The 12,092-nt window shown below is 37.2% G+C and overlaps 1 protein-coding gene across 9 annotated transcripts in view; it reads left to right on the top strand.

Annotated features, from left to right (window-relative positions):
* The window catches only part of UBR2 (ubiquitin protein ligase E3 component n-recognin 2), a 125,268-nt gene that overhangs the window by 52,895 nt on the left and 60,281 nt on the right, over positions 1 to 12,092 (top strand). For 8 of the 9 annotated variants that reach the window (XR_004622065.1, XR_004622064.1, XM_034648003.1 and 5 more), the window contains exons 9-11: positions 1,740 to 1,847; positions 2,226 to 2,314; positions 3,426 to 3,524. Coding sequence is in view for 7 of the 9 variants with exons in the window: in XM_034648003.1 (XP_034503894.1) it covers positions 1,740 to 1,847; positions 2,226 to 2,314; positions 3,426 to 3,524 (296 nt within the window). In the remaining 2 variants the exon portion in view is untranslated. Of the gene's footprint in view, positions 1 to 1,739; positions 1,848 to 2,225; positions 2,315 to 3,257; positions 3,357 to 3,425; positions 3,525 to 12,092 lie in introns of all 9 variants that reach the window. The other variant, XM_034648000.1, reaches the window with a different exon arrangement.

A 12,092-nucleotide genomic window follows, 5' to 3' on the forward strand; every position in this document is an offset into this window, starting at 1 on the left:
TTCAGTATGCTAATAAAACCTAAATCTCGCAGACTTAATACAAGAACCTTTTTTTAAATTTGTATTTATTTATTTTTTTAAGATTTTATTTATTTATTTGACAGAGATAGAGACAGCCAGGAGAGAGGGAACACAAGCAGGGGGAGTGGGAGAGGAAGAAGCAGGCTCATAGCGGAAGAGCCTGATGTGGGGCTCGATCCCATAATGCCGGGATCACGCCCTGAGCCGAAGGCAGACGCTTAACCGCTGTGCCACCCAGGCGCCCCCCCCCCTTTTTTAAACAGCATTCTGTGGAACTCTGTTCCACTGAGCAAGCTGGAAAATACTACTGTAAATAATAAAAAACAAAAAAACCCCTAAATGTTTAGCAGTTTAAAGGATACAACGCTAATGTTGATATCTTTGTTTTGACTCCTCCAGCTTTTGGTTACTAATAATTTGCAACTCCAAACACTTGCCGATTTGAAATTACTGATTTATATTTGGTATGTTTTGTCTTTCCACATTCCACAAATTAGATAATCTTTTTAATGTGGTAACAGAATGAAGAACCCACATGGCTAACGTCGAAAATACAAGTTTGGTGTATAAAATGTAACGCTAAAGAGAAAAACAGTAGATCTAAGCTATCTGTCATACTGTTCATTAGAAAGCAAGAGAAGTGGTTTGGATAAATGACATTCTGATGTCTATTATAAAGAGAAGGTCTAAAATATTTGTACTAAAAGAGCATTGCCACATTGTGAACAGACTGTTGAAAAAAATATGGAGGTATTGAAATTTAGGAGACCATGTTTGCTTGCCTTTTTAAGTGTCTCTTCAATTATTTTTCTTATGCTCAATCTTTTAGTTTTGGTGTTGTCCATTGGATACCTGTGCACCAAGTTCTGTGCTAGAGAAGTAATGAATGGAAGCAATTTCTTGCCAAAAATTTTTTTGAGATATTTGCCATTAATTATTTAAAGACCTAGTCTCTTATTTAATACTTATATACATATTTCTCTTTAGTCTTATAAACAACTTCTGTTTGGTGGCTTTTAAAATTTTTAAATTACTCCATTTTTTTCTGATTATTTTGCATGCTTATAGAAGACTAAAAGCTGATTTTAATTATAAAGTATGAAACATAAAGGTATTAAAGTTTTGGTTATGTTAATGCTTATGTTAGTATTTGAAGAACTTTTTTTTTTTTAAGTTCAGCATTTAGAAAATGTAGGAATTTGTTTTCCAGGACCTTTCACATAGTAGGTACACATAGGTTCACAGGGAACATTTGTTTAATGAGTGGAAACATTTTGCATAGCACTGATAAATGGACTGCTATTTATTATAGTACAGAGGCCATGCATTCTTTTTTTTAAATGGCAGCACAATTACATATTATAGCTACCTTCAGTTATAATGGGATGTAACAATTTTATTATAATCTGGTTTAATTGGCATAGGTGCTTAAAGAACTGTATTTAAATTCTTTACAACATAAGAGGTCGTTGCCCTTCTGATAGGCTTATATTTTGGTATTCTGGAATAAGTGTTGCTGTATAAATGCGAGATTTGGAATTTTTCTTTTTGTGAAAATGTTAATAAAATAGTTAATATGTTTACTTTTTCTGAATAAATTTGACCTTTCGTAAACATGTAAAACACTATAGATTTGCTGGAATGGTTCTATTGAAATGTCATTTCATTTTAATACTTGAAGTTCCTGTTTCATTGACTACTCTTCTTCCTGTTTTAAGATGGGCTTCGCCGAATTTTATGTCAAGTTGGTTTACAAGAAGGGCCAGATGGTGAAAACTCTTCTCTAGTGGATAGATTGATGCTTAATGATTCCAAATTATGGAAAGGTAATCTAACTACTTTCAGGGTATAGGAGAACCTTAAATAGGTAATTGGGAAAAGTTTTTTTTTTTCATTTGGGAAGGTATTTAATAAATATATTTATAGTTTTTAGAATTAGCACATGCAGTTTTATTCTTTGGAAAAAACATAAACAGATTTTGGAGTCCATGACCCAAATTAAATAACCCTAACATTTTGTTAGGAAACTATTTTTAGAAAAACTAATTTTTCAAGGAGCAGATTGCAAATATTTTATGCTGAAGAACACAGTTTGAGTTTTGCTCTTGAGACTTAAAATACAATTGAACATATAAAAACTTCGGAAATGTAATTTTTGGCTTGTTTGGTACATCCTTATTTTACATCTACTCTTTTTGTAACAGGTGCTAGGAGTGTGTATCATCAGTTGTTTATGAGCAGTCTGCTTATGGATTTGAAATACAAGAAATTGTTTGCTGTTCGATTTGCAAAGGTAAGTAGTCTCTCAGTTTGAAATTTAACAAAAGAGTCAGGTTATATACAGAGTAAATATAACCCATGATTATATGCAGGCTTTATAATATTAGCAACTAATAGTATTATGTCACTGTGTTGATTTTAAATTCTAAGAAACTACAATAGATGATCTTTTTATCTTTTATAAATAGAGTAAAATTCCAGCAGTAAGGCTTTTCTTTTTCATCACCTGCCATAATAATAATACAAATATCCAACTGTGAAATGTATATGATATCAAATGATAAATGAAGAATTTAAACCTATGCCATTGTGAATTTTGTATGGTATTATTCCCATTAAAATCTGTATAAGGAAAAGATAATCTTAGCTGAAATGACATGTGTATATGGATGTGATTTAAGAATCATGAACTCTTGGTTGTTGGTATTGTTGAGTTATGTTCTTCTCCCTTTTCATAGTATGTGCTTATTTTTTCTTATTCACCTGAATTAGGAGTTCTTAATCAAGGAAGCATGTAAGGATCATTTGGGGAGCTCTTTCAAAATATATGTATTTGTGTCCCATTCTCAAACTTAAGCAAATTCACCAAGAATGGGGTCCAAGCATGTGTACTTGGAAAGAGCCATCAGGTGATTCTGGTGTACATCCATAAGAGATAAAAGCCTGGTTTCATCAGAGACCATGTGGAGCTGCTGTAGTTTAGCCCTACCAGTGTACAATAACGTCCCAGGATTTTAGAAGCTGTTACTCCTATTTGAGCTCATAAATTGCCATTGTGCTCAAGAAGATTGTATGGTGAATCAGGATTTATACAAAATTTAATTGATAGAAGTCATTTTAGTTATCATTCTCATAGCAGTGTTATCTTATTGACTCCTCCAGCACTGACTTTTCATTATAATCCTTAAACATTTGGTCCATGTGGATTAGAGGTGAATCTCCCCCTTGTTGTTTAGAGTTACCAGCAGTTGCAGAGAGATTTTATGGAGGATGATCACGAGCGAGCAGTGTCCGTGACTGCTCTGTCTGTCCAGTTCTTCACCGCACCTACTCTGGTGAGTAGTGCTTGCCTTTCTTTGTAACTGATAGCTGGCACTCCTTGCCTTTTTTTGCCTTCTTAATAGAACTATGAGCGTTTGCAGAGTGATTATGTGACAGATGACCACGACAGAGAGTTTTCAATCGCAGACCTCTCGGTTCAGATATTCACGGTTCCTTCACTTGTAAGTACTGAAAGACTAAGAAGAACTTTCTTGTTTGCCATTGACAGAAGTAAAGCCTTAAAATATTAGAGAATGAAGATCTGTATATTCCTGTATATTTTATTAGTGGGTGATCGGACTTCAGACACCTTCAGCCATACTAGAACATATCCTTCAGTGTGTAATCTAGAAAGAAAAAGTTATTTAAACTTAACCTGTACCTTCTCATACTACTTCCCTGAGGTTTTGAACTGATAAGTTAAAAATTTAGCTGATTGGTTTAACAAATGTATCCATTAGAAACAGCATATTATATACAATCTCATTTCGAGAAGCTGCCTCCTCCCGCCATAAGGGAAGGGTAGTTAAGGCAACTGAATCACAATGATTGTACTAAGTTTCACTAGTTGCCCGGGAAGGCATCACTATGTTTTAGTGCTATTCAGTAATTAAAATTCATATTTAATTTATTTAACAAAAATGTTTTGAGATCTATTATTTATTGGGCATAGTTCTAAGCTTTGGGTATACAGCGGTGAACAAAAACAAGATGTGGTCCTTGCCCTCATGGAACTTAAAATAATGGGAAAGACTCATAAAATTGGCTAATTAAAATTATAATGAAAATTCAAGAATTTGGTTGTTTTGAGAGAGAATAGTAGAGAGATCTGACCTTTTCTCAGAGTTCAGAGAGGAATTCTATAAGGAAGGCACCTTTACGTGGGGTCGTGAAGGAAAGTTCATTTAAAGGGACAAGCACTTGAGCAGGTCCTGAAGTAGGAAAGTTCCTATCCAGGAAACAGAAGGAAAGCCAGCACAGTTGAAGATCTTTGAATATGGAATAAAATGAGACCAGAAACGAAGGAGGGTGCTAAATTGTATAGGATTCTAGGGTTATTTTCCTACAAGGTGCATTTTCCAATTGTTGTTTGTTTGTTTGGTTGCTTGCTTTTAACAAGTGTTTTTCCCAGGATTACCTTTACGTCCAAGGATGTATTTTAGTACAGTTGAAGCTGTCTGTATCCACTAATGAGATATTATAGGCCAAGTGAAGGATTTTGGTTTTATGGGAAGGCAGTCAAGGTTTTAAGTGGCATTTACATCATCATGTTTGTGATTTTTAGAAGATCATGCTGTTTGTAATTTGGAGAACAAATTGACGGGGCAAAAGTGAGTGTGGGGAACCTAATTAGAAGCTGATGCAATGATCCAGACAAGAATTGGTGGTAACTGGAGCTGGGATTGTGGCAGTGGATATGAGTTGTGAAATAGATTTAAGTAGTAAAATCTACAGAATTGGCTGGACTAGGGTTTGAGGGATCAGTTGGTGATTTGTTGGTTGGTTAGAGGGAAAGGGTAAAGATGACTCCCAGGTTTGTGACTTGCAGCCCAGCGGATGTCGTGCCACTTGAATAAGAGGGTTTTGGAGAATATTTGTGAAGAGAGACACTTTCATTTTAGTCAGGGATGTCTGAGAAGCCTCTGAGATAATCCTGTGTGCGTTCATATCTGTGCTTCCTCCATTGATCTGTTTGTCCATTTCCATGTCAGTACCCAGTTTTAATAATTTTAGCTTAATACTCTGTTTTGATACCTTGTAGGGCTAACTCTTCCATTATTCTTTTCTAATAATTTCTTTAATGTTCTCAGGCTTTTTTTTTTTTTAAAGATTAACTAAAATCACAAAAAAACACATCAGGATTTTGATTGAAAATGTATTTAAAGATACTTTGGGAAGAACTGCTATCTCTGCAATATCGAATATCCCCATCCAAGAACATAATTTGTCCTCATTTGTTAAGTTTTATTTTATGCTCTTACTACAAACTTCATAGTTCTCTTGTTATGGGTCTTACACATTTTTAATCTGGTTACGTCTGTTATGTAGGAAAAGCACTGATATTTACGTATTCATCTTGTATCTGTCTGGTCCTCTTAATTAACATTTCTTCTAATATTTTGTGTGGATTCCTTGGGATTTTGAGTAATCTACAAGTAATTTTTGTTTCTTCTAATATCTTATCTTTTATTTTTTGTTTCTTGTCTGATTCCTTTAGTTAAAAACACTAGACAAATAGCGTATGTACTCCTTCAGAACTTACTTATTTAGCACCTTTACTGAGTAGGTGCTGTTGTGGGCTCTAGAGGTAAATATTGCAGTGAACAAGCAGACAAAAGTCCCTGTTCCCATGGAATTTATAGTCTAATTGGGAGGAGACAGATAAACAGTTGCATACCGTTTATAAATGAAGTGTTGATAAGTGCTATGAAGTAGAAAAAGCAGGTTAAGGGGATAGGGAGGGACAGTGAAGGGGTGATATTTATACAAGGTTATCAGAAAGCCTCTCAGAGAAGTAGTGTTTGAACAGGAACCTGAAGAAAGAGACAGATGAGTAATGTGACTAACTGGTGGAAGAGCCTCCTGAGGGAACAGCAAGTACAAAAGTTCCGAGATGAATATGCACTTGGCATTTTGGAAGAAAGAATCCCAAACAGGCCAGTGTTTCTAAATAAATGAGGGAAATGGTCAGTGACATCATTGAGTTTGGGGATAGGGTTGAAGATGAAATGTGCAAGGCCATTGTGAGAGCTTAGGTCTTTTGTCTAAAGAAAGTAGAAAAAGGGAAATAATAAAGAGCAAAAATTAATAAAACAAAGCAAATATACATAAGGGGAAAATCAGTGCAACCAAAAGTTGGTTCTTTTAAAACACCAAGGGAAAGGAATAGATACTTAGAAAGACTAATAAGAAAAATAGAAAAGTTTGTGGGGCGCCTTGGTGGCGCAGTCATTAAGCGTCTGCCTTCGGCTCAGGGCGTGATCCCAGAGTCCTGGGATCGAGCCCCACGCCGGGCTCCTCCGCTGGGAGCCTGCTTCTTCCTCTCCCACTCCCCCTGCTTCTGTTCCCTCTCTCCCTCTCTCGCTGGCTGTCTCTCTCTGTCAAATAAATAAAATCTTTAAAAAAAAAAAAGAAAGAAAAATAGAAAAGTTTGATTTTTAAAAAGGGCTGCAAAATAGCACAGGCCTTACAGATATTAAGTAGAAAATAAGACAGTATTGGGACCAACTTAAATCAGTATAATTGGAAATGTGGATGAAATGAACAGATTCCTAAGAAGATGCACAGGTTATTAAAAGAGAAACAAGAAACAGAAATTTTGAATTATTATAAAAATCTTCTCACAAGTCCCCAGGCCCAAGTGGCTACACTGGAGAATCCTTCCAAATGCTTAAGAAAGAAATAACACCTGTCTTATATAAATTTTTCCAGAAAACAGAGAAAGAGGATTTACTGGCCAGTTTAATTGAGTTCTCTGTTATCTTGATACCAAAACCCAACAAGGCAATTTACAAGAAAATTACCATCTAATCTCTCTCACAGATGAGGTTGCGTAAAGCAAATCAAGCAAATAGAAAAAGGATAATCCGTCACAACTAAGTTTGGTTTTTCCCTCAATGCAAGAGTGCCGTAACATTTGGGGCAGGGGCACCTCAGTGGCTCAGTTGTTAACCGTCTGCCTTCAGCTCAGGTCATGATCCCAGGCTCCTGGGATCGAGCCCCGCATCGGGCTCCCTGCTCCACTGGGAGCCCGCTGCTGCTTCTTCCTCTCCCACTCCCCCTGCTTGTGTTCCCTCTCTTGCTGGCTGTCTCTGTGTCAAATAAATAAAGAAAATCTTTAAAAAAAAAAATGGGAAATCAGCTGGCATAACTCACCTTATTAACAGAAAAAAAATGTATCAAATGCTTTTTTCTGAATTAATGAAAATTCAGCACTTGTAATTTAAAACAAAAAATACCTCATACCTACGAATGAAACAGAACTTTAATCTGATAGAGTACGTAAGAACAAAACAAAAAATAAAAACCTAAAGCAAACATTCTACTTAATGCTGAGTATTAAAAGCTTTTCCCCTGAGATTAGGAATGAGAAAGATTCCTGCTTTTATTCACCACATGATGACTACCATCCTTTCTATAATTCTTTGAGATGTTTAAGTTGTCGGCTTTCAGCCTCTCTTTCCTGATAAGTGCATTTAAGTCTTAAGTTTCCATCTAAGCATAATGTTAGCTGCGTCCCACAATTTTGTAATGTCCTATTTTTATTATACAGCTCAAAAAACTCACTGAGTTCCTTCGTGATCTCTTTCTTGACCCATTTGTTCTTTGTGATTATACTTCTTAGAGATATATGCTAAATTTCAAAGCATTTGGGCATTTTCTAATTATCTTGTTAAGAATTCTGCTTAATTTCACTGTGGTCAGAAAACATGCTGATTTCAGTCCTCTGTTTAGTCTAGTTTTATGGCCCAGAATGTTTTCAATTTTAATAAATATCCCATGTGGACTTGAAAATAATATATATTGTCTTATTTGGTACAGTATTTCTATATGTCAAGTAGGTCAAGTTTGTTCATTTTCATTGTGTAAGTCTTACATACTTACTAGTTTTCTGTCTACTTGTTCTGTCAACTATTGAAGTATCTTAGAGTTTCCCACAGTGACTGTTGGCTTTGTCTTTCTCCTTTTAGTTCTGTTTTTATATACCTGCTTTATATGTCTTTATGTTATTGAATACATACAAATTTAGAATTGTACCTCCTAGATTAACCCTTTTATCATTATGAATTACCCTTTTCATCTGAGATAATACTCCTGACTTAAAGTAATTTATCTGATATTACAGCAAGAGCTCCTTTCTTTTGGTTAGTGTTTGCATAGTATGTGTCTTCCATGGTTACATTTTTACCTTTATTTTTTTAAAGAGAGAGAGAGTGGGGAGTGGAGGAAGGGGCAGAGGGAGAAGGAGAGAGAGAATCTCAAGCAGGCTCCACGCCCAGCACAGAGCCCGACATGGGCCTCATCTCACAACCCTGAGATCATGATCTGAGCTGAAATTAAGAGTTGGACGCTTAACCAACTGAGCCACCCAGGCGCCTCACATTTTTAACTTTTTTTGTACCCTTATATTAAACTTACATCACTTTTTTTTGTTTACCCAATCTGACACTCCTGATGATGTAATCAGATTACTGCTCTTTTAGTGTAATTACTAGCATATTTGGCTTTAAATTTGCCACCTTGTGATTTGTTTTGTTTGAACCATGTGTTTTGCTTCTTTTTCTCTTCTTTTTTACCTTCTTTTGGAATAAATAGTTATTATTTCTTTCCCCCCACCTTTTATTAACTAGTTTGTTGTACATTCACTTACTATTCTCCTAAGAGTGACTCTAAAGCAGTTTTATTCCAAAGTGTCAGTAATGACAGGATAAACAATGTGTACCAGAATGTGAACCAACACGTTGCTCTCAGCAAAACTCTTGGCTGTGAGAAAAAAAATCAGCTAAATTAACCTGCGACAAGTAGTTGATTTATCTTTTTTTTTTTTTTTTAAGATTTTATTTTATTTGACAGAGATAGAGACAGCCAGCGAGAGAGGGAACACAAGCAGGGGGAGTGGGAGAGGAAGAAGCAGGCTCATAGCAGAGGAGCCTGATGTGGGGCTCGATCCCATAACGCCGGGATCACGCCCTGAGCCGAAGGCAGACGCTCAACCGCTGTGCCACCCAGGCGCCCCTGATTTATCTTCTTGTCACAACTGGCAACAAGCAGTTTGCAGGCTGCTGGTCCATGGACCATACTTTGAGTAGCAGGGCCCTGGAGGTTATGGTGTGCATCCCTGACATGACAGGCAAGTGCCATGTTTCAGCCCCTGAAGGGTGGGAGTCTAGACTTCTCCACTCAGCCTTTGCTGGTGTAGCTGGGTATGGAGCTACAGTTTTTTCTGTAGCGGTTGCCTAGAGTAAAGGGATTATTGTCTGAAAGTTTTCCGTCCTGCTGGGTTACTTCTTCCTGTGTTTGAGAGAACAGGCTTTTATTTGGGCTTTTTAAAAAAATCTGTGCCCTTTGGCATTTTCAGGTTACCAGCTTCTTAGAACTCTCTGCCATGTCATTTCTTGGATTCGCTGAGGTCCCTAGCCAGTCCGCATTCTTCTAGCCACCTTTCTGAATCTTCTGGTGTTATTTTGCATATAATCTCCAGAATTTTTAGGGGTACTTAGTGAGAAAACTACACCTGTTCTCTCTTACCTGAGTCATGAAGCAAAAATCCATTCTTTTTTTTTTTTTTTTTTTAATGGATTCCAGTTTTCTGGTGAAACTCTCCATTTTTCCCTCAATTTCTGAACATGTAAAGTCATGGTCTGGGAGTGCCTGGGTGACTCAGTCGAACTTCCGATTCTTGATTTCAGCTCAGGTCATGATCTCAGGGTAGTGGCCTCAAGCCCCATGTCAGGCTCTGTGCTCAGTATGGAGTCCGCTTGGGATTCTCTCTCTCTTCCTTTCCCTCTGTCCCTCCCCCTGCTCATAGGCACGTGCTCTCTCTCGCTCTCTCTCTCCAAAACAGATAAATAAAATCTTAGAGTCATAGTCTGATAATGTCATTATCTAGATCATTTGTAGTTGTATTCCTATTTAATTTTTATATTTTTGCCCCTTTTGATTTTTAGCCATTAGAAATGCTTAATAACTTTTTATTGACATTTGTCTTAGGTTTCAGCAGTCTTGCTATGATTTATGCAGGTTTGGTTTTCTTTATAGATACTGGAATTTGTAGCTATTGTATCCCTAGGCTGGTGGCTTTCTCGGTTTTGGAAATTTTGGAGTCCTCTCTCCTCAGATATGGTCTCTGCCCCGTTCTCTTTCTCATTGCCTTCTGATAGGATGTTTTTTATTACAAAATCTTAGACACTGCATGATATCTTTCTCCTAAGAAGATTCCCCTTAATGTTAGGCAGGTGGAGTGAGGCCTATCACCCTTAGTCTAGTTAGGAATTGACATGACTCCAGATTGTTTTGGTAAGACTCTATCTTCTGAGTCATCCTCACCCCTGCAACATTACCCTCTAAGGGTTCCTAGTCGATAGCCTAGAAGGTTCACTAGAGTTCCTCCTTTCTCTAGGGTCCTGAAGTTGTTTTGTTTCCTCTACTTGCTAAAACTGCCACATCGCTCCTTTGCTCTTCTAGTCTTTCTGCTCTTAGACTCCTGGCCTGCACAGCTTCAGAATTTTGCAGATGTCTTATGGGGAAAACTGGAAGAAAGTTGGACTCCATTCCTACCCTTCTGTTCTTACTAGAGTCCTGGCCACCCCACTCCCCGTACCAGCTGAAATCTCAGATTTTTCTCCCTGCTAGCAGCTTTGTCAGACTCTTTCCTGGGATCTTCTATCCCATTTTCCCGTGCTCCCAGAAGAATCAGATGCTGAAGGAAAAGCAGCTACAGGATGTTGGCTCACCTCCCTCTGCCGTGCCCCTTATCCATGGTTTTATGCCCTCTAATCCTTATTGCCTCAGGCGCTCTCTAATGATTTCACACTTTTTTCCCCTAATCGATCTTTTCTGGTTGTTCTTGGGGGGAGATGTTGGTCAGCCGCAAGCTTCTTCCATCATGACTGGAAGCAGAAGAGTACATGTATAGCTTCTTGAAAAGCACCGTTAATTCTGCCTATGCCTGCTTAAAACTCAATTGCATAGATATTAGTGAAATGTTATATATCAGTGATAGAATCCCATGTATTGGTCTTCTGGGTTAACTGAAAATTCAGTCTTCATTTTTAAATAGCCTTGTCAAGAACCAATACCAGTAATTCAAGTGATCACAGTATCTTACTTGTTCTAATTTGTTTTTATTAAATTTTCCCTAATTTATAGTCAGCATTACCCCTGTATGCTCTGTCATGTTTAGTTTAACATAAAATTGAGCCTCATGTCGGGCTCTGTGGTCATTTTTGGAGTTGGCTTGGGATTCTCTCTCTCCCTCTGCCCCTGCCCCTCCTGCTGCACGTGCTCTGTCTCTCAAAATAAATAAATTCTTTGTAAAAAATAAAGTTTTTCGGAGTCTTAGGAGGGACTACGGCCCATTTTGAATATGCTGTTAGATATGTAATGAGCCTTGCAACCCAAGATTGAATACAAATTACATAAAATGAATAAAATCCTAATTAAGGTAAGTAGCAGTAATATATTTTAAAGCAAAGTGAGTTGTAGGCATTTAAAAATTAAGCAGTTTTTTAGGGTGATAAGAAGTACTAGAACTGTATAGGGGCGCCTGGGTGGCACAGCGGTTGGGCGTCTGCCTTTGGCTCAGGGCATGATCCTGGGGTTGTGGTATCAAGCCCCACATCGGGCTCCTCTGCTGTGAGCCTGCTTCTTCCTCTCCCACTCCCCCTGCTTGTGTTCCCTCTCTCGCTGGCTGTCTCTATCTCTGTCGAATAAATAAATAAAATCTTAAAAAAAAAAAAAAAGAAGTACTAGAACTGTATAATAATGTTAGATATTTAATCTCAAAGATTACCTTGAAAGTTTAGCAACAATCTAGGCATGAGATGATAAAGCCAAGCACGTTTTAGCAAGTTTTTTTTTCTTCTTTTCTGTTGTAAGAAAATACGCTTTCTCTAGTTTTCTTTCTAGAAGCAGAAATGCCTGAATAACTCCCCTGTTCTAATGGAACAGTACTAATGGTGTCTTATTGATTTTTTTTTTAAGTTGACACCCATGACAATCAGAATCCAATCCAAATTACGCAGTAGATA

The sequence above is a fragment of the Ailuropoda melanoleuca genome, chromosome 19 (genome assembly GCF_002007445.2).
Source record: "Ailuropoda melanoleuca isolate Jingjing chromosome 19, ASM200744v2, whole genome shotgun sequence".
NCBI lineage: Eukaryota > Metazoa > Chordata > Mammalia > Carnivora > Ursidae > Ailuropoda > Ailuropoda melanoleuca.